Source organism: Parasteatoda tepidariorum, chromosome 5 (assembly GCF_982258835.1).
Source record: "Parasteatoda tepidariorum strain Cologne lab strain chromosome 5, Ptep-v5.0, whole genome shotgun sequence".
Classification (NCBI taxonomy): Eukaryota; Metazoa; Arthropoda; class Arachnida; order Araneae; family Theridiidae; genus Parasteatoda; species Parasteatoda tepidariorum.
In genome coordinates, this window is record NC_141759.1 from 104,272,790 (window position 1) to 104,298,888 (window position 26,099).

General features: G+C 25.3%; 1 protein-coding gene across 2 annotated transcripts; it reads right to left on the reverse strand.

Annotated features, from left to right (window-relative positions):
- Nucleotides 1-7,428: 7,428 nt before the first annotated feature.
- On the reverse strand, nt 7,429-22,425 carry LOC147809938 (uncharacterized). Of its 2 annotated transcripts, XM_087164695.1 has the most exons (10): nt 22,289-22,425; nt 19,712-19,825; nt 19,281-19,385; nt 17,225-17,303; nt 15,796-15,947; nt 15,393-15,593; nt 14,016-14,324; nt 11,848-12,016; nt 8,608-8,709; nt 7,429-7,657 (listed from the first exon to the last, which is right to left on the reverse strand). In XM_087164695.1, exons 2-9 carry the CDS (start codon nt 19,800-19,802, stop codon nt 8,697-8,699), a joined length of 1,119 nt encoding a protein of 372 aa, XP_087020821.1. In that variant the 5' UTR covers nt 19,803-19,825; nt 22,289-22,425; the 3' UTR covers nt 7,429-7,657; nt 8,608-8,696. The 2 variants fall into 2 exon arrangements, with proteins under 2 accessions (XP_087020821.1, XP_087020820.1); XM_087164694.1 differs by lacking the exons at nt 7,429-7,657; nt 8,608-8,709 and having other exon boundaries at nt 11,479-12,016.
- Between the last annotated feature and the right edge of the window lie 3,674 nt (nt 22,426-26,099).

Below are 26,099 nucleotides of genomic sequence, written 5' to 3' on the forward strand. Positions count from 1 at the left end.
CAAAAATCAATTTAATAATTTTAAATTATCCTTGTTAAAAACTTTAGAGAGAGAAAATACTAAATGAACTAATGAAACATTTGGGTTTAAGGAAACCCTTGTGGTCAGATAACCTAAAATAACTTTAAGTTTACTACATTATTACAGGGCTGCCAACTTTCTACGCTTTAAGGGAAAATTTCATATCCTGGTAGTTAAGTTTAGGTGTTAACGTATAGTTCTTTGTTTTGTAAATTTGATATAAAGTTATTATCCACACCACTACATGTTAATATTTAAAAAGCTGATATGAAATGCCACTTTGTTCCAAATCTTCCGTGGTAACTCTTTTAAAATGCTATCAAAATTATGAAAAGTCTGAAAGCTTTAGTTTTTCTTCCACTCATTATGATAAATGCATAGCAGTTGGCAGCCCTGTTATTACAATAAGTATTTAGTTCGAATTTATGTTTGGTTTCACTATAATATTATGTAAGTATACATTTGATACCTTTTAACTTTTAGCCATAAAAAAACAGGTAACTATTACCATACATATATGCTAAATTTTATAAAAAAATTTATTAGGTGAATACTTTCTTTCATCACCTAACATAAATCATAGTAATTTTTATGATTTAAACTTGTTAAAATAAAGCTGGAAATTAGATTAAATTAGGCAATTTGTTATTATTTTGGTATGACTACGTTTTTATTATTTTATTAGCAAATCCTAGTCTCACTTTTATATTTCATAAGACAAACTAAATTAAACTAAATTTAATTGTTTTCATAAACAAATCTGGCATTGTATAATCATTATTCAGCTTTTCATTTAAGCACAACCTTAAGATCACTTTTACAAGTTTTTTTTTATTATTATTGTTATTATAACCGGGGTTGAACAGCCCACTGAACAACTATCACTGCTAAACTGCGTAGCCTTGTAATTTTGAAACCAACCCAGAAGACAAAGGAACCCCTAGATCAAGCATTGGGACAAACTAGCTATAAACAGGGTTGCCACTGTAAAAAATGAACAAAAATAGTTGCTTTTAGTATCCTCAAGCATGAAAATAGTTGCCTAAAACTAGAAAAATAGTTGCCTGAACAGGAGCAAAAATTTATCAAAAATAGTAGCCAAATAATTAAAATTGTAGCTTAATTGTCAAATACTATGATAAGGACTGGTTGATGTCAGAAATTTTAAATCGTTATACATCGTCCGTTAGACATCGCGATTTAGCATATGTTCAGAAATTACCTATGGGAAATCAATCAAAAATAAATAAATAAATAAATAAATCTATTACCAAAGAAAATATTAATTCTAAACATATTCTACTATAATATCAATATCATTGCTTAATTTTTTCAATTAAAAAAATAAAGTCAAAGCAAAAGCAAACCCAGGATTTATTTCATTTTTCTTAAATTAAAAATGATTTAAGATTTATTGGTTTAAAAATAATAATACTGTAACAAAATATTTTACATACGTGCATTAAAATTAAAAAAAAAAAAAAACGAAAGAAGAAAACAAACCAAAAAAATGTTCACTTCAGAAAAAAAATTATTTTTTTAAAATTATTTGTTGGAAAAAAAACATGCTTTTAAAACATCATTAGACCCTCTTTTATTCAATTATTTAAAATAATATAAAGTAGTATTAACTAATGGTCAAATTCTGTACTGAATAAATGTCAAAATATTTTTACTTATTTATTATTATTTTCGTTTTTGAAAATAAAATTGACTAAAGATTTATTTCTTTAAAAATGACACTGACTATCTAACAAATTATAAAACAAACAAGTATTGAAAGAATTTTAATAAAATAAAAAAAAAATACTTTAAGTACTAATGTTAAATTATTAAAAAGCATCCAAACATTACTAAACTCTTTTATTTAATTTTTTTAAAAATTTTTGTTTTTTAACTAATAGCCAAATTTTTTTAAAACATTGTTTTCAGTTTCTCAAAAGCATTTGTTTGAGCATTTGTGCTTGATTATTAGAAATCGAGGAACAGAGGTTTTGAAAGAAAACATTTCGAGATAGACAAGGAAAATACATTGAATTTAAATAGTAAATGTGAGGAATTTTAGAAATTTTGAGATATAGAGGTTTGAGATAAAACAGCTTTAACTGTAATAATAAAGGTCTTAGTTCCAGATTGAAGTTAATTTGACATGTTAAAGTTCAAAAAACATGTAAGTATTACTAAAAATTTTATATGGGGAAGCAAGCCCAGTCTCATTCTAATCGAGAAATAAAACATGATTTGTTTAACATGAAAAAGAAACTTAATAACATTTTTTTCAAGTAATAAACAAAACTCATAATTCTTAAGCAAGAATAAAATTATCTCCAAAACCCAGTAAATGTAAGACTATTTAAAAGTTTTATAACAGCTTTCTTAAGAAGACATGCAAAAGGGATTAGAACCATTGGAACAGAAAGGTATTACAATTGCAATGAAATGACGCATGAGAAATAAATCTGCAGTGAATAGAAATTAATCAGCAAAAAGAATTTCCAAGCTACTGAAACTATTTACCATTCCGTTAGTAATTAAAAACTGCTTTTGTTGTCTTCTTAGAAAAGTTTTAATCCTCGAGATACTCCTTGGATAATTAGACATTAGAGGAAGGCTTAGTTGAAATGGGATTTAGGCAAAGTTCTTTTGATAGTTGTGTGTATATTAAACTAAATGAGAGTAAAGAACTTATAATTGTAGCTATCTACGTCGATGATTTATTAATTTTTAGCAACTCAGTAAGACTTAAAAATTTAGTGAAGAAGCAACTAAGTGAAAAATTTGAAATGAAAGATTTAGGTGAAGCCAATTATTGTTTAGGTATTAAAATAGAGCGTAATAGATCAGAAGGGTCCATTAACCTAAATCAAACCCAGTACATTGAGCGAATGCTTAAAAAATATAGCATGCATGAGTCGCATCCAGTTGTCACACCACTTGATCCAAATCAAGTCTTGACAAATGTTGAACTTAAAAATGGTGATTTAAAGGAACGTAAGTCGACTATTCCTTTTCAAGCAGCGGTTGGTAGCCTGCTTTATGCAGCCCAAGCTACTCGTCCAGACATTGCACATGCAGTGAACACTGTATGCCAATTTTGCTGCAACCCATCGCAAACACACTGGAAGAGTGTCAAAAGAATTTTCCAGTACCTTAGAGGTACCACTGATACTACATTAAATTATTCAAAAGACTATGGTAGTGAAATAATGGGATACTGCGACTCCAACTACGGCGGAGACATTGGTGAGGTACAACTTGTAGGTCAACAACTGGATATGCGTTTACAATTGGAGGGGGAGCCGTTTCCTGGTGTAGCAAACGACAACCAACAGTGGCAACGAGCACTACAGAAGCGGAGTATATGTCTATATCTGCAGGGTTGCGACAGAAAAAAATGAACAAAATAGTTGCTTATAGTAGCCTAAAGCATGAAAATAGTTGCCGAAAACTATGAAAATAGTTGCCTAAATAAAAACACAAATTTTCCAATAATATGACTAAAAAATTTTATTAAATGACTTAATTGTTCATAAACCATGATCCGTTTAATCAAGTTATGCGTCAAATATCATAATTTTTATATAAACGTTAGTGTTCTAGCAATAAATTTTTATATAAAAAAAATTTTTTTGCAGAAAATTAAATACTTTTAATTTCTAGAATTCATTAAAAAAAATACTTTTACATTAAAAAACGCATACTTTTTTTCCCGTAGCAATAACTGTTGAACAGGCGATCGAGAAACAAACGAGACTCACGACGGAATCTGACCAAATTGAGTGGATTAAAAAGTGAAGACTCAAATTTGCAATTCAAAATTTTCAACATATTTTACTTCCTTTTTTGGAAAAAAAAATTCATTGTGTTTAGAAGCTCCTGCGGGCCGCTGGTTGTCAACCCAATTCATGCTAAAAAAAACTAAGCTAAGAGTACAGAAAAGTCTCCAAATAGACTCCTTTTCCTGATAATAGTTGCTTTTTGTTAGCCTTTTCAGGCAAAAAAATTGTCATATTCGCCTCAGGCCGAAAATAGTTGCAGATAGTCGCAATTTAGTCTCCTGTGGCATTTCTGCTTGATAGGATACATTGTAATACCTCCTTAAAGGTAAACCAATCACGATGCACAAAAAAAAAGAAAAAAAAAAGAATGCATACTTGAAAGTCATGAGGCCCTATGGAGTTATATTCACAATTGATCATCTTTCAAATATCTGAATATATTTTTGATTTTTATGAACACCTCAACGACAAGATTGTTTGTTCTCTTTTTCTTAACCCAACAGGTGTCAAATTGATCAGAAGAAGAAAGAAATTTTCTGTGGGGAAGAGGAATTGAAAGCATCACTTCAGCTTGTGGGGTCTTATAACCTGCGTTGTCCAGATGAAAAGATAAAAAGATGCTGTTGTCTGAAATATTTCATATCAGCAATTTTGTTTCAATGCCTTTCTTTGAAAAGATTAAGGAAAGTGACAGGATTTATATTTTAGTAGTGAATTAGATTAACAATATATTTAGTAATGAATAAAGCAAAAAAATGTACATGCTTTAAAAATGATGGAAAGCTTCATTTCCCCCCTTGAAATTCGAAACAGAATGTTTTTTATTTCTTTTTTTAAATTTTAGAAAAATTGATGTTAAGTTTAAAGGAATAAAAAATATTGCTTCGGGTCATAAACGACTGTCCGCGTCTGGTTAAGGGAAGTGTCCGTCTTGTGGAGAAGGTACATAATGGTTTATTTATTGACGATTCATGGGAAATTAAAAATATGTCCGTAATGAGAGACATCCATTTTGTAGCAGTTTCCGTAATGTGAGGCTTCATTGTATATATATATATATATATATCCAAAGTATATTTTGCATACTAAATAGAAATCGATGCATCTACTTTTTCATTATTCTACAAGTTTTAATTTATATTTAAAATAATTAAAAAGAAGGAATTGTAATAAACCAAATGCATCTATGGTTAATTAGCAAAACTTTACTCAAACATTGGGATTAATAAATCTTTCAATTTCTGTCCAATTTTCTTAAAACTTAAGCGGCACATATACCATTGATGCAGTGTATGTTACACATCAGGTTTTAAATTATATACAGTGTCCCGTAATGATTAATAATTGGGGCAAAAGTGAAAGTAGAACAACTATACTTGATACATTAAGGGTTGAAAATATAAATTAAGGGTTGAAAATCAACAAAAGTTAGGTAAAAAAAATTTCATTATTTAAAGTTTCTACCAAAAGTTGCAATAAAAACATGGAAAAAATATTTTCTCACTCATATCAGCCATTACCCAGATAGATAAGAGCAAATGATGATTTAAATAGCAAAATCATTTTATTTGTCTTGTAGAACTGAAATATGTTCTTTTTTGTTAAGAACTACCTTTGTTGTTCATCATCCAATGAAGTTTCTTACATTTTCCTCGTTAAATCAAATGAATAAGGCAATAAGTTCTGCTCTGCAAAATTCTGTTTTGAGAAAAGGCTTGCTAATAGTGTGCTAATTACACATTCATTCTATTGCGTGAAATGAAAATACAAATGCACTTTCATTTCATGCATGCATTCTGTAATTTCTGTGTGTTCCAGTTAACTCTTTAAAATATGTTTTTGAAAAGTTTCAACTTACAAAAAAAAAATTTCTAAATGGTTTTCCATCAAAATCTCTCAACAATATCAGTGCACGATCCTCAAAAAGCTTCTACATGGAAAACGGTCATGGCTGGACATTCAAGTCATAAACAAATTTTCACCCTCACCTTTTAAAAATACATCCCACCATTAGCCCTAGTTTTAACTAAGCCTTTGATGTACCTAATAAAAAAGTACTACTACTTGAAACCTAATAAAAAAATACTATTATTTGAAAATAATTAAAATAGTTGTCGAGAGACTACATTATTTAAATAAAGATCTGGAAAGGGGTAATGTATGCACTAAAACTTAAGTTTGTGAGTGAAAGATTATACTTTAGAAAGTGTGGTTGCAAGATTGATAGAAATAGATATAGATTTCTCTAAATCAATTTCTTCCAGTCTTTTATGTGAACAATTACTGGTTTTAAAAAGTGGAATGATGTTGTAAGACCGTATAGTGCGGTCAAGATCTCCCATTGTGGCATGGCACATTTCTTAACTTGTCCCACATGAACTAACACATTTTCATGTCTTCCTTTTCAGTGGTTTTCTTTTATTTTCCCCTTCTAACCAAGTGTATAACAGGTGCAGAAAGATTGGAATGAGTAATGCGAAATACAGATATTAAATGAGAAAATAAATTATCATATTTTATGGTGTAACTATGTAAAATAATTTTGTTTTTAAATGTATTATCTCTATAGCAATTGAAGAAACATCAGCCATATTTTTCAGAATTTGAGAAGCATAGTGGATATCAGCAGAATTCAAACTATTAGGATTGGTTGTCAATTGCAGGAAACTAATTGATGAATTCAAAATATTCTCTTCTGTGATATTATTCTTGAAAAATATAAAGCAAAATGTATTTATAATAAGGAATGAAGTTTTAAAAAAATTTCTTATTTATATTTCTTTACAATAACAATAAACAGAGTTATCTAAATTATTTTACCACATAAAAAATAATTTATTAACTGTAGTAACATTATTAAAATATGGGAAAGTTTTAGAGTACGAAACTTTCACAAATGCTTAATTTTAAGAATGCGGAATTATGCAAGAGATTCCCTTTGTAAATAATGCCAAACATTATAAATGCTTAATGAATAATAAGTTCCTAACAATTATTTCTTTGGTAAATCGATTGCTAGCTAGTAATAGTTGATAAAATTAAATTTAAAATGAAAATTAAACTCAAAAATGTTGAATGTTTCATGCATGATGCACTGTAAAGTCAAAGCTCATACTTTAACTCAAGTATTGGTGATCATTGAAAATATCTCTTATGCCAAACCAAGACTTTTTTTATTATGAGAAGACTGAAAGAATTGCAAACTAAATTAAAATTTGGTTTAAATTAAATACTTCAGACATATTTAAAATATAATGCTATTAATACCCCAAGATCCCAAAAGAACTCAAGCAAAAAGCTTGACACGAGTCTATCATAAAAAATATCAAAAATATAAACAAAATAGTATACATGTGTTTAAATTATCATTTTATACAAACACTAAAATTTTTCAATAAATTAAGAAAGAAACAAAATAAAGGTTTAAGGCTGATAGAACAGCTCAATAAAAATTAACAAAGCATGAAGCCTTTATATTATTGGACTCCAATTAATCTGCCTTTTATATTTGAAATCATCAAAGATAAATTTTAAATAGTGATGAATTTTAATTATTATTTTTTTAGACATTACATGTATTACAAGCATCTGTGTCAAAATTATTTAAAAAATATCAGTGATGCTTAAAACTTAATGTGTCAATCAGTAATAAAAAACGTAACATGAGCTTATTACTCAATAAGGGAAAAAATGGTAACTTCAAAAAGAATTCATTAAATAAATACTCACTGATGCTAATCTATGTAAATGTATGGTGATATCTGAATGAACTGGAACACAGTTTCCTTTAACTGGAGCCCAAAATGCTCCAACAGCATAGTCTCCCATGCATTGTCTTTTGAGAGGAATACCTTCTTCTATTGTAAAATAGATTAATAAAGATTATAAAAAATTAAAATAAAAAAATTTAAAAATTTTTACTTAATAATTCTAAAGCAATATTTAAAAAACAAATTCCCGTCACTTTTCTTTTTTTTCCTTGGAATGTAACAATACTTGAGATAAGTAGATTGCGCAAAATATTATGTTAAAACTTATATTGGAAAAAATGTTTCACTTAAATTACAATTTCAAAATAAATTTAAACACTCAATAAGACGTAAACAAATACCAAATTTTTATCAGCATTTATTCTGTTCTGTATTATCAGTATTGAAATATTTTATTGTAAAATATATTAAATAAAAAAAATTATTTCATAAAGTATAAATTAAACTGATGAATAATTGCATTTTCTTTAATAAAAAATTTATTGCAAACATTTTTATAACTTAATTTAAGCAATTAAAACAAAAATATTAGCATAATAGAAAATAGTTACTTTGCAATTTAAGCCATTTTTATTGCATTTTATGTAAGGAAATGCAGTTTTATACTGATAAAAATAAACTTTTTCACTCATTCAAGTGTTTAAAACAAATTAAAAATGTTTTTAAGATAGTGAAATATTTTATCTTAAGCCAGAAATAAAATATTTTAACTCAACATTATTTATAATTTCAAAGGCAGCTTCTTCCACATACCAAAAACATATGTTCAGATTACGTTTACAACAGTTTATTTTTTTTGTTACAGTCCAAAAAAAATTTTTTTAAACTAAGTTTTTAAACTTTGTTTAATTACAAAGATGTTTATAAACCAACATAATAAGCTTTAATTTCAACCACACATATTTTCAATTATAATCTTAAAAATATTAAAGGTATAACAAATAATAATCCATAAAAACTAAGAAATATAAAATATCAAAACAAAAATACGAGTTGAAAGTAGTTAATATCTGAAAAATACCTAAATAAGAAGTTACCTGTTGTGCACATTTCCTTAGACACTGCAAATTGTTTTGAGGGTGTGGTAGGCCAGGTAATAACCGTTTCACTTACAAGAGTCTGTTCTTCAGAACATCTTACTGGAAATAAAAATAAAATATTAAAATGTGGGTTTTAGAAAACATTCTAATGTTGAAGTTTCAAAAAAAAATTTAAAAATTTTTTATAAATTAGTAAAATTTTGAATTATAACCCAAAAAAGTAAAATTTAACAAGATAAAAACAACAATAAAAAATCAATAACTTTTTTTAGTGTTATCAATTGTTAGGTTTTATCAAATTAATGCTCATAAAATTAAATTAATAAAATTTTGGAAATTATTTTCAATTTTATTTTAAAAAAAAATTCTAACAAGAGGTTTAATACAAACATATAATTGTAACAAGTGCTTCTGTAGCTGTATATTTCTGAGCATCATTTTTGTAAAAAAAATGGTAGTATTGTCTTACAATCCATTTAAAATTAGTACTTTGAAATTTCTTTAATCTTAAGTATAAAGCAATATTTGATTTTGATAAGATACAATTCAGCAAACAAATTGCAATATATTATGAGGAAACAATTGCAATATATTATGAGGAAACATACAATCACTGTACTTTTGAGTGAGCTATATTGGGCTGAATATAGTTTTAATTGCTAGAAAAAACTTAAAGAAATAAGGAACGGCTCTACATACTAAAAACAAATAATGCTATAGTAAATGAAATAGTTTAGTATAGCTCAAATATCATCCATAAATATTCCATAGATTGCGCTTTGAGTCGTCATCACTGTTAAAAGAAATAAAATTCCCTGTATTTTCCCAGTTTGTAAAGAGAAACTCAAAATTCTCTGTTATTAATTCTCTGTATTTTCCAGGTTTTCCCTATTCTCCCTGTAGAGTGGCAGCTCTGTATTAGATTTGAGATTATCAGTATTCTACTCCATAGCCTTTTAATTTTGAACCCAACTTTGAAGAATTTCTGATCACTTTTCTTCTTAGAAAACATAAGGGAAGCACATAAAAAAATATTTTAATAATAAACAAAACTATATTTCATTAAATTATTTACAAAATCTTACTTACAACTATTTAAGAGATTTATAACATTATAAGCTTAATAATATGAGCAATATAAGCAATTTTACAAATAACAATTATAAAAACAATCAGTATAAGTTAATAAGTTATTAAAAAATAAGTTCATATATGATACATTTCAAAATAACAGACAAATAGGAACACACCTGTGCTTCTTAAAAGAAAACTGTTTGTGTTGAAATGTTTTTTCAGATAAGCAATGATAGCTGTTCTGTGTAAATAAAACGAAGTTTGAATATTTCTTAACATAATATTTTCATTTTTCACTGTGCCATTGAAATATAGATGTAAGAACAAATATAAAAAATTAAAATCATACAGCATACTCAATATGCCACACATTAAAAACGGTAACATAGTAAGAAAATAATTTAACCAATGCATCTATAACAAAAAAAGAAAAATATTAGTTTCATGAAAATTAAAGGAAAGATAAAGAAAACTAATTGAATAAAAATTAAAATTTTTGTGACTGCAATTCAAAACTAAGTCATAAAAAGGTACAAGTTTTATGATGTACTAGGTAACAAACTGATAATTAAATTATTACTTATCAAAAAATAATTTTTTGTATTGAAAACAATCGTTCATTATAAAATAAGAGAATTAGTAAGATCATTATATAGAAAAACAACTTTAAAATCAAGATATGAAATGATATTGAAAAAAATATATTGAAGAATTATACTGTAAATGAAACCAATTAATGAAGAAAATACGTAAAATATTTATTATTAGAAATTAAAATAAAATATTTATTAAAAAAAGCTACTTATAAAGAAAAACCACCTTCATTCCATTAAAGCTCGCAGAGCTACAGATTTGTAACGTCTTTAGAAAAGATTTTACAAGATGACAGCAAACCTGCATAATACACATAAATATGCAAACACTGTTTGCAGAAAATTTATCATCATCACAGCAGACTTTTTTAGTATCTCATTATAAAAAAAATTCTTTAATGCAGACAATATTGTTTTCACACTATTATATACAGTAAAATGAGTAGCACAATTAATCAAGATTATTAAGATACATTAAGAATTGAAAATAGTTTTTTATAGAAATATTTCTTAAATATTGTAATAAAATGTTTTTAGTGACTTAGATTTTGGATACACAAAGAAGGGTAAAACTAGATAAGTCTTGGTTTTGGATCAAGTATTGGCAGAAAGTTTGCCTTCATGGAGGACTTTTTGATGGAACTAACCTTCATTTGCGTTACATGAAGAGGAAGACCAGAAGAACCTCCCACGGTCAGCCTGATGCCAAAGGGATTCTAACACATGATTCGTCTACCACTGAGGATATTTCACGTCAGCACTGTGGTTGGTGTAAGCCGGATGCGTATTTGTATCGATCAGCCATCGGTGGGATTCGAACTTGGTTCACCTCATTGGAAGGCGAAGGCTCTATCCCCTGAGCCATTTTGGCTCAGCATACAAACCATTGACATAAAATAATTACTCCCTCTCAAAACAAGGTCATGGGTCTTAATTTGCTTTACAAATAAATACATGAATAATAACACTTTGAAGGAAAAAAAGAATACAGTATATTTTAAAATTAAAACTTTCAGAATCATTTACAAACTATCTTCCTTATTTTTGAATGAGATAAGAAATACTTTAGGTAATAAAATTGTTTTTACAGCAATTGTTTGTAAGCTTTGTCTGATCTATTAATGTTAATTTTAACATATTTATTAGAAAAATTATAATGTATAGTTTATGTTTACTTTAACATTTCAGAATAAAAGCTTTGAAAAAAAAACATTTATTTTAGAAATTTATGAGTATTATGAAACTTAAATAAATTAAATACAACACAAAAAGCTCATATCAATACAGTTGAAAAAAAGAAAGCTGTTTTAGTACCATACAAAAGAACCATCCTCTGTGGAAATACCCAAAATAAAAAGAAACACAGAAACTGCATTTGCATAGATAATATTAATTGTTCATCGGACCAAAAGTTCATCTGAAAACTCAATTTTAAACTTCATTTGAAAACTATTCCATCATATGAATTTAACCTCCCTTAGGGCAATATTATGCAACATAGAGCATCACTTCAAATTACACTTAAATGTATTTTATTTTATTTCTCAGAACATATTAATTTAGCACGTACTTATCACAGGACTTGCTTCTTATTTGGGCATGCAAAAAGCTTTCTGGAAGTTCATCTTTAAAAAACTGCAAAAAATCAGGCGGAAGTTGTGTTTCTGTCCTAACTTTAAAACAAGAATGATGCTGTAGATCCTTATCCATATAAAGAGCCAAAATAAAAGTATGGACACCTGAAAATATTATGGTTTCATTCATGTAATACTAAATACTGTTAGCTCTAAATTGAAGCATAATCATTTTAAACATGCAAATTAGTAAATTGCAATTTCAAATCAGTAAAAGTAAAAAATATATTAATTGCATGAATTGTTTAATTAGAAAAAAGTGAAAAGTTATTAAATCTGAATAAATCACTTACATTTTATCAATTGTAATGTGTGGCTAATACTTTGCTAGTTATATTTTTAAAATTGATTTTTGTTTATTTTATATCAATACACATTCCTAAATCATTTAAGCATAGAAAAAATTCCGAAAATGACAGGAGAAGAAGAAAAATTTAAGCTTTTAGAAAACGAAAAGTTTTGTCGATTGCTCATAATTGAAACAATTTTTCATCTTATTTTGAATGAACTATTAAATTTAACTTAATATTTTGACTACAATGATAAAAAGTAAATTCTTAAAAAAATAAAAAGTTAGACACCTATTAATACAAAGAAATTTTAAACCTATTGCTTACAAACTAACGAGTATAAAAATTTGTTAGATTATGCTAAATTATACCTAATATAAAAATTAATTCTGCATAGATTATGCTTCAAAAAATAAGCAATTATTTTTAAATCTTATTATTAATCCTTAATTTTTTTGAGTATAAAATAAAATATAGCTTTTGATGGAAATAATCAAAATAATTTCAATTTTTCTTTAATTAAAGTGTTTTGAAAAGGCATTCTTAAAATTTTGCTTGCTAAAAAAAAGCAAAAACTATATTGCACAAAAAAAAAAAAAAAAAAAATTCAGCTTTAAAACAGTTAACATTTTTTAATCATATTCTTTCAAAGTTAAACTGAAACTAAATTATAATGAAATTACTAATGTTGAGGCAACAAAATTTGATACTGAAATAAAAAATATTACTTTAATGTTAAATGATGTGCTAGCTGGAACTGAAGCTAAAAATTATAATTTCCCTTGAATACTGAATTAAAAAACATAACAAAATGAAATAGGTATACTTTTAAAACTCTTGATTTCAATTTTTAATTAGGTACAAGAATGTATAATTACTCAAATAATGAAAGTATTAAAATTTTAAAAAAGATTAATCTCTAAAAAATTTGCCTCTGTCAGCCTATTGAATTAAAATATTTTTTACAAAACAAACTTTTAATAATTTTTTAATCACATATTAAAAATTGTACCTTAATCTAACTTTATAATGCATACGAGAAATGATAAAACTTTTTCGCATAAAGAACAAATTGTAAAAAAGCAAAAAAAAAAAATATCCACTTGGTCATTAAACTGATTGACCAATATATAGTTAAACATATTTTTTGTTACAATTGAAATAAAATTTTAATCATCAAATTTGTCAAATGGAAATTTCTAAACTTGTCTTGTTAGAATAAAACCAAGAAAATCATATTTCTTTTCCTTTTTTTTAAAAAAAAAAATTTCAAATACAATAATAAAGACTGACATCTGTTATGCCTATATATTTAAAACAGATTGAAAAAAACAGAGATAGCAGGCTTCATCCTAAACCAAAATGAATGCATCTTTAGTATTACTCTTTAATGCATTAAGCTTTATGTAATTTTATATTATACCAAATAAAATTTCAACAAAAAAATTTTGAAAGATTTTTTTTTTTTAATTTTCATTTTTCATAAAAATTCAATATTAGTGACATTAAAAGAAGCATATAATAACTGTTCTTACTAAATTTATTCAAAGATAAAAAATATAAAACTTTATTCGCACAAACCCCAAATAAAGAAAAGCATATAAAATATATTTAATGAAGAAAATGTGAAGGGGTTGAGACAATACAGTGATAAACAATATTTTATCATAAGGCGAGATATTTACATCAAGCTGCTTACTTAGTATTGTTTTCAGATAGGTATTTTACAAGATCTGCTACATAGCAGCACAATGAATAAAAATATTTTACTACATGAAAATTGTGATATTTATCACCAAAAACAATATACATACCTGGCATTCTGTTCAGTACTTTTGGAGAATAAATTCTTTTTAAAGGAAACAATTGATCAACAGAACACCAATAATAGCCTTGGTATGAAAGTATGTGCTCTAAATCTGAGTGAGATTCAACAAATAAAGTTAATCGACTAGTATTAAAGCCAGGTGATAAATAATCACCATCTTTGTACCAAAAAATACTATTTGACAGAAACCAGCCACTAGGAACACAACGGAAATCAAATTTTGATATTGATTCTTCAAAATTGGTAGAAAAATGCAAAGGCAGTGTTCGATCTTCAATATAAGCATGCGTAGGACCTAAAATAAAATATAGGTCTCAAATAAACTCATACCAACTTATACACATGAACTTAAAAAATAAAAATTTTCAAGAATTTTAAAATAATATCTCTATTATAAAAATAATCAGAGCATTTTGCTTACATAAATATTTAAACAATTAGTAAAATAGTAATGTTCGAAATTTCAGTCAAAATTTAATACCAATTACGTTCATAAATGTCTAATCTGATAGGCCTTGAGCAATAGATTAAAAAAGTTTTCATTAAAAAAAAAGAAAATTCTAATTAATTCCTTATTTTTATTTATTTTTGACTAGCTTGCACAAAAAAATAATAATTTTACATATAACCTTTTGATTTACTATACTTAAAAACAATAATTTTTAAATAGGTAAAATGGCAGAACTTAAAGTTAAAATTTAAAAGACGTATTCTATGAGATGCTAATGATGATTACCATTTATAACTAATAGTTCTTTTTTAAAAGAATTCTATTTATAGCTACTGATTGTATAGTGAGAAACAGACCCCATTTATTACACTCAATTTATTCAAGTAATTATAACAGTTTAGTTAAAATTCTTTACTTCAATCATCCACCAAGAGGAAACTGTTAAAATATATGAAATAAATTTGTAATATTTATAAGTAATAGTAAATATAATTTATGAAGAGTTTGAGGTAATATAATAATAAGTAGTGTTTTGCAGAGAGGTGTACAACAAAGGCATGTCCCATGGCATCTAAATAAAAGTGGACAGTAGACAACATACTCTAAAATCTATTACTATTATTATAATACTGGTACACAATTACATAAAAACAATTTAATGGCCACACCAACAATTTTTTTGTATTTTCATAATAGTGTTACGCATTTTGCTGAGAATTTTCTCCTTATTTAAAAGAAAGTTATAAATTATTTGCTTAAACATTCAATTTTAAAAGTACCTATCAATTTAAATTTCTTTATTTTCCATAAAGGAACAATGCAGATAACTGAAGTTTAGATAATTGGAGATTTCTAGCATGTAAAATATGTATTAATTATAAAATTATTAATAATAAATGTGTAGTAGGATACCTTTATTTACTGGCGTAGCTTGCAAGAGGATCTTGAAAAAAGAATACTTGTGCCAACTATATATGCTTTGTAAAAGACTTGTATTAAAAGGTGAACTTGAACAACTTTCATTTGCTTCTGCCCAAGTTTTCTTTGCTGATTCTATATGATAACATGATTCTTTGCCAGCAATCTTATGCCCCAGTTTCGTAAACATGAAAGCTGTAAAAAATTTTAACTTCAAAATAATTCAAACAATAAATTATATATTTTTTAAATACTTAGTAGCACTAAATAGACACAGTCATTACTTGATACAAAGACTCTTTAGATTCTTTAATATAATAATATATATAATAAAAAAACAAGAAAACCAAAACTTCATAATAGTACAAAATTTACTGTACTTTAAATAAATAATTACCTTCTAATATTTTCAAAGGATGATGAATACAAATAAATGGCATTTTTACATCACAGGAAACCAAATCATATTGAATCACTTTATTTACTACTTTGGCCATAGCACAAACTATTTCATCCTTCAGAGAAGATGTCACATTGTTTTCATGAATCCTGGATAAATTTCAGAAAAAAAATGTCAGAAAATAATCTGAAGAAATAGCTAATTAACAGTTATTTAATATGCAAGCAGAATAATAAATTTTCATATAGCATATAATAATTAAAATTCCCAATTTCTTGACAAAAATTAATAGATTTTAAGTATTAACTTTGTTAAAGTTAAAACTAACTCAACACTATTTGTGATTTTTTTATTACAATAACAAAAAAGTATTAAATTAAAGCAGCAGAAAAATGTAACCTGGAGTGGGACAATAATTTAGTAACAAATTTATAATATTTTAAAAATTTAACTGAAATATATGATTCGTATATGAATAAAAGTGTTAATTTTGTCACACTTTTTGATGTTAAAATGTAACAGAATATTAAGATGTAACAAAATTGAATTAAAAAAAAAGCACATTTTTAAAAGTTTAAGTTCTAGTGACTTGTACAGTTCAGCTATGTTTCCTAAGCTGCAAAAGTCACAAAGTGGACATTTTCATTGTTTTTTTTACCTAATAATAATAAAAACCAATTGCAAATTGTTCTTTAATATCAATTGCAAATTGTTAAGTAATTTATTAATCAATCAATAATATAATTACAAAATAAATCAAAATAGTTGAATACATTAATTAAAGAAAGGAACAAGAAAATTAATAATTATTTCTTATTTAACGGACTTAGCTCGTTTATTAGAACAAATTTAAAAGTTCTTAGTTAAAAAATGTTGGGAAAATCTAAATTAAGCAATAAGCAACAACATATAAATAAATAACAATATTTCATAATTAAAACTAAAAAATAGAAGTAAAGACAACTAATTAGAACAATTAAAATTATTTAAAATGATTCATAAGAATTTTTTAAAAAAACTAGTTCTTCAATAACAAAAACTAGTAGTAAACTAGTAACAAAGAAACTTAAGATCAAATTATTCTTTGAGATTTTATAAATTTTCAATGACTACAATAGCATTATATAAATGGGAAATATAAGATTTAAAAAAGTAGAAAAAGGGATAAGAAATCTGTGAGACACAAAGTGATCTTTATTATTCCAGATCCCTTTAAAGAAGTCTAAAATCTTAAAATCACTCTACAGCAAAATTAGTTTTGAAGTACTTCATACCCCATATAAAAAGTTCTGAAGTTAATTTTACAAAAAATTTTATTTTAACTACAAAATACTTTAATAAAAATATTTCAAAGTATTATTATTTGAACATTCACAACATAAAATTTTATGGAAAGCAACAAAAAAGTGAAAAAAATAAGAGTTACCATTTATTTTCAGAATTCATACCCACAAATAAAGTTTCGTTAGGATAAATTTTTACAGGAAGCCAATATGAAAATGATTCTAAAAAACCAACAGTAAAAGGTATTAGAAAAGATAGATAAATATTTTAAAGATTTACTAAATCATAGAACCTAAATAAATTGACTAAAAATAATTAACAGAACCAAATAACTTAATTAAAATAAGACTATCTTGTTTGCAAATATACAATTTTATTTTTAAAAAAATAATATAAAATCAATAAAATACTAAAATGAAATAGCAAACAAGGTATAATTAGTAGAACAATATGAAAACAAGATCCTTAAAGTACTAAAATCTGCTGCTGTAGAAATATCATAAAAATAAAAAAGGACTTTCCAGAATTCAAATTACATTATTAAGTAGAACATTCAAAAATACAATATGTTTATGTTATCAAAAAAAAGAGAAAACATTGCATTAAAAAACAAATAAAAGGGAGGAAACTATTAAAAGACAATATGTTTGAATACAATAATTAAAAAATTTAATGGGAAAAAAACCATAAATAATATTTTAGTAAACCTGCAGAATACATGAAAGAATCAAAAACTGCTTATGAGGCAAAATTTTTCCTATTAAAACCAACTTATTTAAAACTTAGCAAAAATTATTGCTATGCACATAAACCTAAAAAATTAAGTATATTCTGAATGTATCTAATATGATTTTTCTTTCATTAAATTTTCCAATTGTAGTAAGCAAAACAACAAAAAATGTACCTAATGAAGATGCTGAAGCAATCTCTAGGAAGGTATTAAAATCAATTAAATAACTTGAAACATTACTACAGGTTTCCAAAGCTTCATCCCAAGATTGTAAACTATGATACAATTTATAACACAATCCTTGATTTGAAGTTTTAAAATCACCAGAACAACTGATTTCAAGATCCAAAAAATTAAAATTTTAAATAGATTGCATCAAACTAATATAGTACAATTAAAAAGAGTAAAACAGACTACTAAAACATTAAGTTGGACACAGATATTAAAAAGTAAAATGGAAAGGGAAAAAATATAATTTCATCAGTTTATTTTCGAATTTTTAGTCTGATATGGTCGTGTTTTTTATCAAATCAAATAGCTATCAAAAATAAATTCTGATGACAGGATTTATGAAAACTTTGATTTAACAGCAAAATTCTATTTGATTTTTATGAAGAATTTATGTCTAACATAAAAATCAAATTTAGTGAGTTTTAATACTTAAGTTCATTTAAGCTATGACTCCATTTATGAAAGAGCACTATTCTTAATGATGATTTGCTATTTAGTAAGATTAACTAAGTAAGTTCAGTAAGTAAGTTAATACTGTGAGTAAATATAAGTAAAAAGAAACAGGGAAAGTAAAATTATAAACTAAAATAAATATTTCAATATTTTTAATTTTAACCCTATTTAAAAATAAAACTTTGAGGAAACAAGAGTCAACATTGGCGATACTGAGCCAAGGGTAAACTGCATTAAAAAGTAAGCTGATTAAATGGTACTAAAAAATGAAGAGGGAAAAAAAGGAAAGATAGCTTCTATGCGTCTGATCTGTGGGACTTGAGTTTATCTCAGTCTAGCTAATCTATTGAGAGGTTGAATATTAAAGAATGTAAATTTTAATAAAGACTTATTGATTTAAATGGGCTTGACTCATGTAATGAACATTTCATCTAGAGGAAATAAATTTTAATAAAAATTGTAAATCGATTTTGTGCTACAGTATTTAACCTTCCCTCTTTATGGCTACATATACTCAAGGCTATTTAATCACTTCTCATTACATTATGTAAAACAAAAATAACATATTGAAATTTTAAAAAATATAATAAGGGAAATTATTTTCAACAAGCATAAATTCAAATAATAATAAAAAGTAATTAAAAACAGATTTTTGCTCAATATGTAAAGTTATTACAAAGAAGATAAAAGACTGCATAGACCAATTTACACCCACATCAAATAGTTTTAACTGCAACTCTAAATAACATTATACATATGGGGGAAAACATAATTATTAAATTACCTTTAATTGAATGTTGAAATTTTGTGCAGGTGGAATAATTGAAAGGTAACCAATCAGCTCCTATCGTGAGGCTAGGCCTGCACACGCGAGTTTGCAGTTTCCAACCTATAACAGAAATAAATTGAAGTACTTCTTTATGTAATTGTATTAAACAAAAAACAATGAAATTTAATTAATATAAAAATAAATAATGCTTCACACTGAAAAAAAAAGATACTATTTTATTTTTACAAAGTTGCATGAAAATTTCAAAATTTTACTTTTGTTCATAACACATATATTTATTTCAAATATAAAGTTTTTACATATTACTTAAAATATTTGAAGATATTATATATGGATTAAAATTAAAAGTACATTTCTTGTACATTGTAGGAATATAAATGAACTTATAACCATTAATCTATACATGACTTTTAAATGCATAATACCATTCAAACATAATGGCTCAGACACTGCATGCTTGGTTTGAACGGTTCCTTTCCATTTCAAAACCTCCCCATAACCTGTCTCGGCACTCATAACATTTTCTTGAAAACAAAAATCTGAAATTCAAATACAGAAAAACCTTTAAAAAAACAATAATAGAAATGAAATTTATAAATGTAACAGCTATAAAAAAGTATACTTTATATTGACAGAAATTTAATATTAAATGAATTCCATTCACTAATTTAAGCTTATTTTCCTAAACAAAAACAACCAACAATACCTTCTTTATTTCTAGATATTAAACTCATTTCTAAAAAAAATAATTACGATAGGTTTTTTTCTTTTCTTTTAAAAAAGCAAGTTCTAAAAATTTTTAAAAAAATTAAAATAGAAGCTAAGAAACAGCGTTTTTTTTTTTTTTTAATGTTTATACTCAATAATTTTAAAATAGCATTTTCACAAAAGTTAAAGGAAAAAAGTTGAGCTTGCAAAAATGTCAAAGAAATAACTGACACAAAAAAATGTAATAAAAAAAAGGAGGTGCTTTGGATCAGAATTTATCAAAGAGTTTTTAAAAAAAATAGCGTACTGGCAAAATAGCAAAAAAATACGCTAGTGATGAAATACTGAAAATACTTTTTTTCTTAAAAATGTTTATACTCAATAATTTTAAAATAGCATTTTCACAAAAGTTAAATGAAAAAAGTTGAGCTCGCAACAATGTCAAAGAAATAACTGACACAAAAAAAATATATATAATAAAATAAAAGGAGGTGCATTGGATCAGAATTTATCAAAGAGTTTAAAAAAGAATAATATACTGGCAAAATAGCAAAAAATACGGTAGTGACAAAATACTAAAAAAGTTTATTTGGAAAAAATTGTTCTCATGCAATTTTGGAACTATATTTCCAAATGATGAACTTAAAAAAATTGAGAATTTATATTGATACAAAAAATAAAAAATAAAGCTTAACATTAAATTGTAAATTATAATGTAGTTGTCTAGTTTTGATATTATAGAGATAATTATTAAATATCATAGAAGATTAAAAAATTTTATTATGAACCAATGTCTAATAATAATAATAGATCAAAGTTCAAAACAAAAATAAAATAATATCTTTAAATGTTATTATTAAAATAAAGTTATTAAATTAAAGTTAAAGTTATTTCAATTCAAAATCATATTTTATTTTGAAACTTTTGAAATAGAAGTAGTGAATATAATGAGAGCAAGGGAAGATTCTGCTATTTTTTGTATTAGTTAACAGATCTTAGATTTTAAAAATTGAGAATGTTGGGTAAGAATTAATCACCCAATATGGATTTTCTCAATCCTTTATTCAGTCAATTAGGTGGACTCTATTTCTACACACAAACAGTAATTTTTAATTACTATCAATAACCGTCAATTTTCAAGTAGTAAAAAATAGTTTATTCATAAAAATCTATCAATTGCAACAGGTTTTTGGTTTTATAAGTAAAACTTAAAACTCACAAACTAATTTTAAATTAAAGGATACAAAATAAAAACAGATAAATAAAATGAAAACGAAAAAAATTACAATAATAATGTCATTAAAAAACAACCTGTATACAACAGAAATATTTAATAAGATGCAAAAATGTATTTAGAGACAAAGACACTCATAGTTGTTTTAACTAAACTATAAGAGAAACTAAATATATTTAACTAAAAAATTTGTGCCAAAATTTTAACACAAAATAAAGACTAAGCAAACTAGAGTAAAAATATATAACAATTCATTAGTAGCCTTTGTAATGAGTACTTTTTTATGCTATAAATTACAGCTTTTACCCCAGAATGCATACTCATAATAATATTGCTAAAATATTATGCCATAATAATTTCGTAACAAATTTAGCAAGTAAATAATATCTGCATTCTTGATTGTAAGAGAAACATCCTTCCATTCTTTCGTGGAATGCTTTATTTTATCTCTAGATGAAATCAGCAAGTCATAAATGTCCTTCTCATTTAATGAATTTTCAGATAAAGCAATGCTTCGATTCATATACAGTATAAATGTTACTTCCATCAAATTGTGAACCAAACTATATTTTTCGAAAAGAAAGAAAAAATGTGAAATATTATAACAGATGAAAACTGGGAAATATAATAGATTGCTTAAAATAGTCTTAATTAATGTTAATAAACATTCAAATATTACAGAACGCACAGTTACCAAAATCATTTTAACCTTTATAACTGTTAATATAATAAAATTGGAGATTAATTTCAAATTAGTTTTTAGATAAGAAATTTATAAAAATTTCTGAAATTTGCATCAGTAATTTCACTAATAGTTAGAGCAAATTAAAATATTAAAAGCTAAAACATTTAATTCACTCAAATCATTAAAATTACCCCCATTAAAATTAATCATTAAACACTTTTATTACAAAATTGTTTTTTTTTAAAATTTATTAAGTAAATTCATCATAAATTATAATGGAAGAGAAATATATAGTTATGGTTATTTAATCACAAGAAATCTCATTAAAATTAAAATTTAACATTTCATACAGAATATAGTAACAATGTAACTCACCTAATATTATGGAATTCCCAAAAAAAAATTGGGTAATTTCTTTTTTATATCTGCAGTTACAGATGTCATAAATTTCCTAAATGTAGCTTTTGTTGCTATGAAATCTAATTGAGAATAGTCCCTATATTTTTCAGCTTTCATACCATGCACAGTCATAACATAAGTAGAAACATCTGAAATTACATGACACCATTAATTACATAAGCTATAATCAGTATGCAAAAATTATTTAAAATGTAGAAGAAGGTAAAAAGTTATGATTAATCAAATGAATCATTGAGACAATCTATTTGATGTATCATATATCCAGTATGCAGGGTTGCCACAGTAAATAATGAACAAAAATAGTTGCTTTTAGTATCCTCAAGCATGAAAATAGTTGCCTAAAACTATAAAAATAGTTGCCTCAATAGGAGCAAAAATTTATCAAAAATAGTAGCCAAATAATTAAAATTGTAGCTTAATTGTCAAATACTATGATAAGGACTGGTTGATGTCAGAAATTTTAAATCGTGATACATCGTCCGTTAGACATCGTGATTTAGCATATGTTCAGAAATTACCTATGGGAAATCAATCAAAAATAAATAAAAAGGAATAAATCTATCACAAAAGAAAATATTAATTCTAAACATATTCTACTATAATATCAATATCATTGCTTAATTTTTTCAATTAAAATAATAAAGAAGTCAAAGTAAAAGCAAACCCAAGATTTATTTCATTCTTCTTAAATTAAAAATGATTTAAGATTTATTGGTTTAAAAATAATAATACTGTAACAAAATATTTTACATACGTGCATTAAAAAAAGTGGAGAAAAAAACCCATGTTTTTGAAACATCATTAGACCATCTTTTATTTAATTATTTAAAATAATATAAAATAGTATTAACTAATGGTCAAATTCTGTACTGAATAAATGTAAAATATTTTTACTTATTTATTATTATTTTCGTTTTTGAAAATAAAATTGACTAAAGATTTATTTCTTTAAAAATGACACTGACTATATCTAACAAATTATAAAACAAACAAGTATTGAAAGAATTTTAATAAAATTTAAAAAAAAATACTTTAAGTACTAATGTTAAATTATTAAAAAGCTTATTATTATATTAATTTCTTTACAAATAAAAACAACTGAACATTTATTGGTTTAAAAATAATCAAATTATTATACTTACCTACATTAAATAAACTTGAAAAAAACTAACTTTTTATAACAAAATTAAATACAAAACACCCCTATTAAATTGTATCGGTTAAAATAAAAAATAATTGAAAAAAACCAATGAAGAAACTTTTTTAATTTATATTTTATTTTCATTAATCTATTGAGTTCAGAACAAAAGTTTAAGATAACAGCGATTATGCAGTAATCGCAAAGTAACAGTAGGTCTACGAAAAATAAGTATAAGTATAAAAAGAACTTTGTTAAGAGTAAAAAAGTCTCCCAATAGTCGCCTATTCCTGAAAATAGTTGCTTTTTTAGCCTTTTCACGCAAAAAAAGTCGCCATAGTCGCCTAAGGCCGAAAATAGTAGCAAATAGTCGCATTTTAGTAGCCTGTGGCAACCCTGTATTTCCTAATCTAATATTTTGAATCAAGTATAAACAGGAGTTGTATGTAAATAATTAGAAATTTATTATTATAAAAATTATTATGAAAATTGTAAATAAACTAAGCTTTTTAAATAAAAAAATATATGTGGGGATAGTAGTTATCGACAACGTCAACCTTCATTTATGAAAAGGTTCCCCAACATTGAATCGAGTTAACATGTCTTCTATACTAGTGAATTCGAATTGTATTATTGTAGGGGTAGACACACTGCAATGCACAAACTAATAAATTAATAAGCGTCAATAATTCCTATAATTTTTGAATCCGGATCAACCAGAAGTTATAGGCAGACAATCAGGAGTATAAGGGGTGATTGCGAGCCCAAATCAAAAATCCTGCAAGTTTCTTGAGTAAAATCATTAATGACGCATTTCAAAAAATTAATGTCTTTATAAACTTAAGCAATTAGCGAAAAATCCAGAAATCCGGATTTTTCCCGGAGCACAATCAAGAGCATATTGTGTAATAATATTATTGATTCAACCATGATCTTACCCGAACTGTCAAAATGGGAAAAAAAAAGGTGGGGTTAAACAGGTGTGGTATTCAAAATCCTAGAAAATAATCTTGTTCTTTAGCAAACACATGAAAGGAAAGAGTGTGTTAAGAATATAGTTGGAGATTTTTATCTGCTTTGAAACCCTAAAAATGTTATGTAAAACAGCATCAATTGGGGAATCGCTTATTTATTTATTTTATTTACCTTTTTACGTGCTTGATAACATGTTCAATGTAAAAAAAAGTTCAAGTGTGTTCGCGAAAATTGTGAAACGTGAACACTAAAAAGTTGCAAGTGTTGGGTTAAAAATCGCGTTGATGAAAAGTGGGAGATATTATAAAAATGGTAAGTAAACTAAAGCTTTTAAATAAAAACCAAACAAAAATGTTTTATCGAAATAAATAAAGAAGTAAATAGCTTAAATATTTCTTATTATATAGATGAATATTAGTTAAAACAAAGAATATAATAATAGTTTGCAAGCAGTAACAAAATAATTAAAAAACAATATAGAAAATAAAACTCACCTTGGGACGGTGTTACAACGAAAGATCTGTGTTTCTCAAAGTTTTTGTCATCGACGCAACTACTGAAATGATGTTGCTCAAAAATCAGTGCTGCAACAAAAAATAAATATATAGAGAGAGAATAATGAAAAAAGAAAAAATAGATAAAAATAAAGTTAAAAAAATCCGAAAAAATTTATAAAAATACGGAAAATAAAAGATATAATATTTTCCTCAGCTCACACGATTATATCAGCAAAAAAAGAGAGCTTTCTAATATTGTATCAATATAGCCAAAGCAAAATATATCAATACAATAGTGTGAGGATATAATCGTGTGAGCTAATGAAAAGATTATATCTTTTCTTTCACTTTTTCATTATTCTGTATATTTTCCATGTTTTCTCTACATTTTGATCTTATTTTATAAGTTCTATATACTTACAGCTTATGTGCAGTAAATGAATGAAAAAAATACTTTTTCTTTGCTATTTACTAATTTGCTAATACTATTTAACTATAAGAATAAATATATGTATTATTATTGTTGTTTATTCTTCGTTAAAATTTAATATTAATGTTTACTCTCCTTTTAATTGATAATTTGAGTATCTTAAAATACAATTAGTACTTTTTTAAATTAAATATTGAGCTAGTTGAATTTAATAAACTGATTTAACTTTTTAATATTACATCTAAGCAAAACTTTCAAATACATATAATCATTTCGATCTAATTCTGATCTGTAAAGTGGCCTTAGCATCAAGAAGGAAACTAAATAAAAACAAAGAATAAATAGGTAAAAGAAAAAAAGAATACTAATAATAGAAAAATTTTGAATAAAAAAATACTTTTTCGTTACATTTAACCATATGATTTAAATACATGTAGTATTAATATTTACTCTTTATTAAACTTTTTTTAATGTTTACTCTTATTTTAATTCATAATTGTATCTTAAAAACAAAATTAGTGTTATTTTTAATTAAATAGTGAGCTAGTGTCAATTTTTAATTAAATAGTGAGTTAATGTCAATAAACTGATTTAGCTTTTTAATATTACATGCAAGTAAAACTTTCAAATAAATGTCAATTTGATTTAAGTCTGGTCAGCGGCCTTAGCATCAAGAAGGAAATTATAGAAACTAAGAATAGAAACTAAGAGTAAGTACGGAAAAAA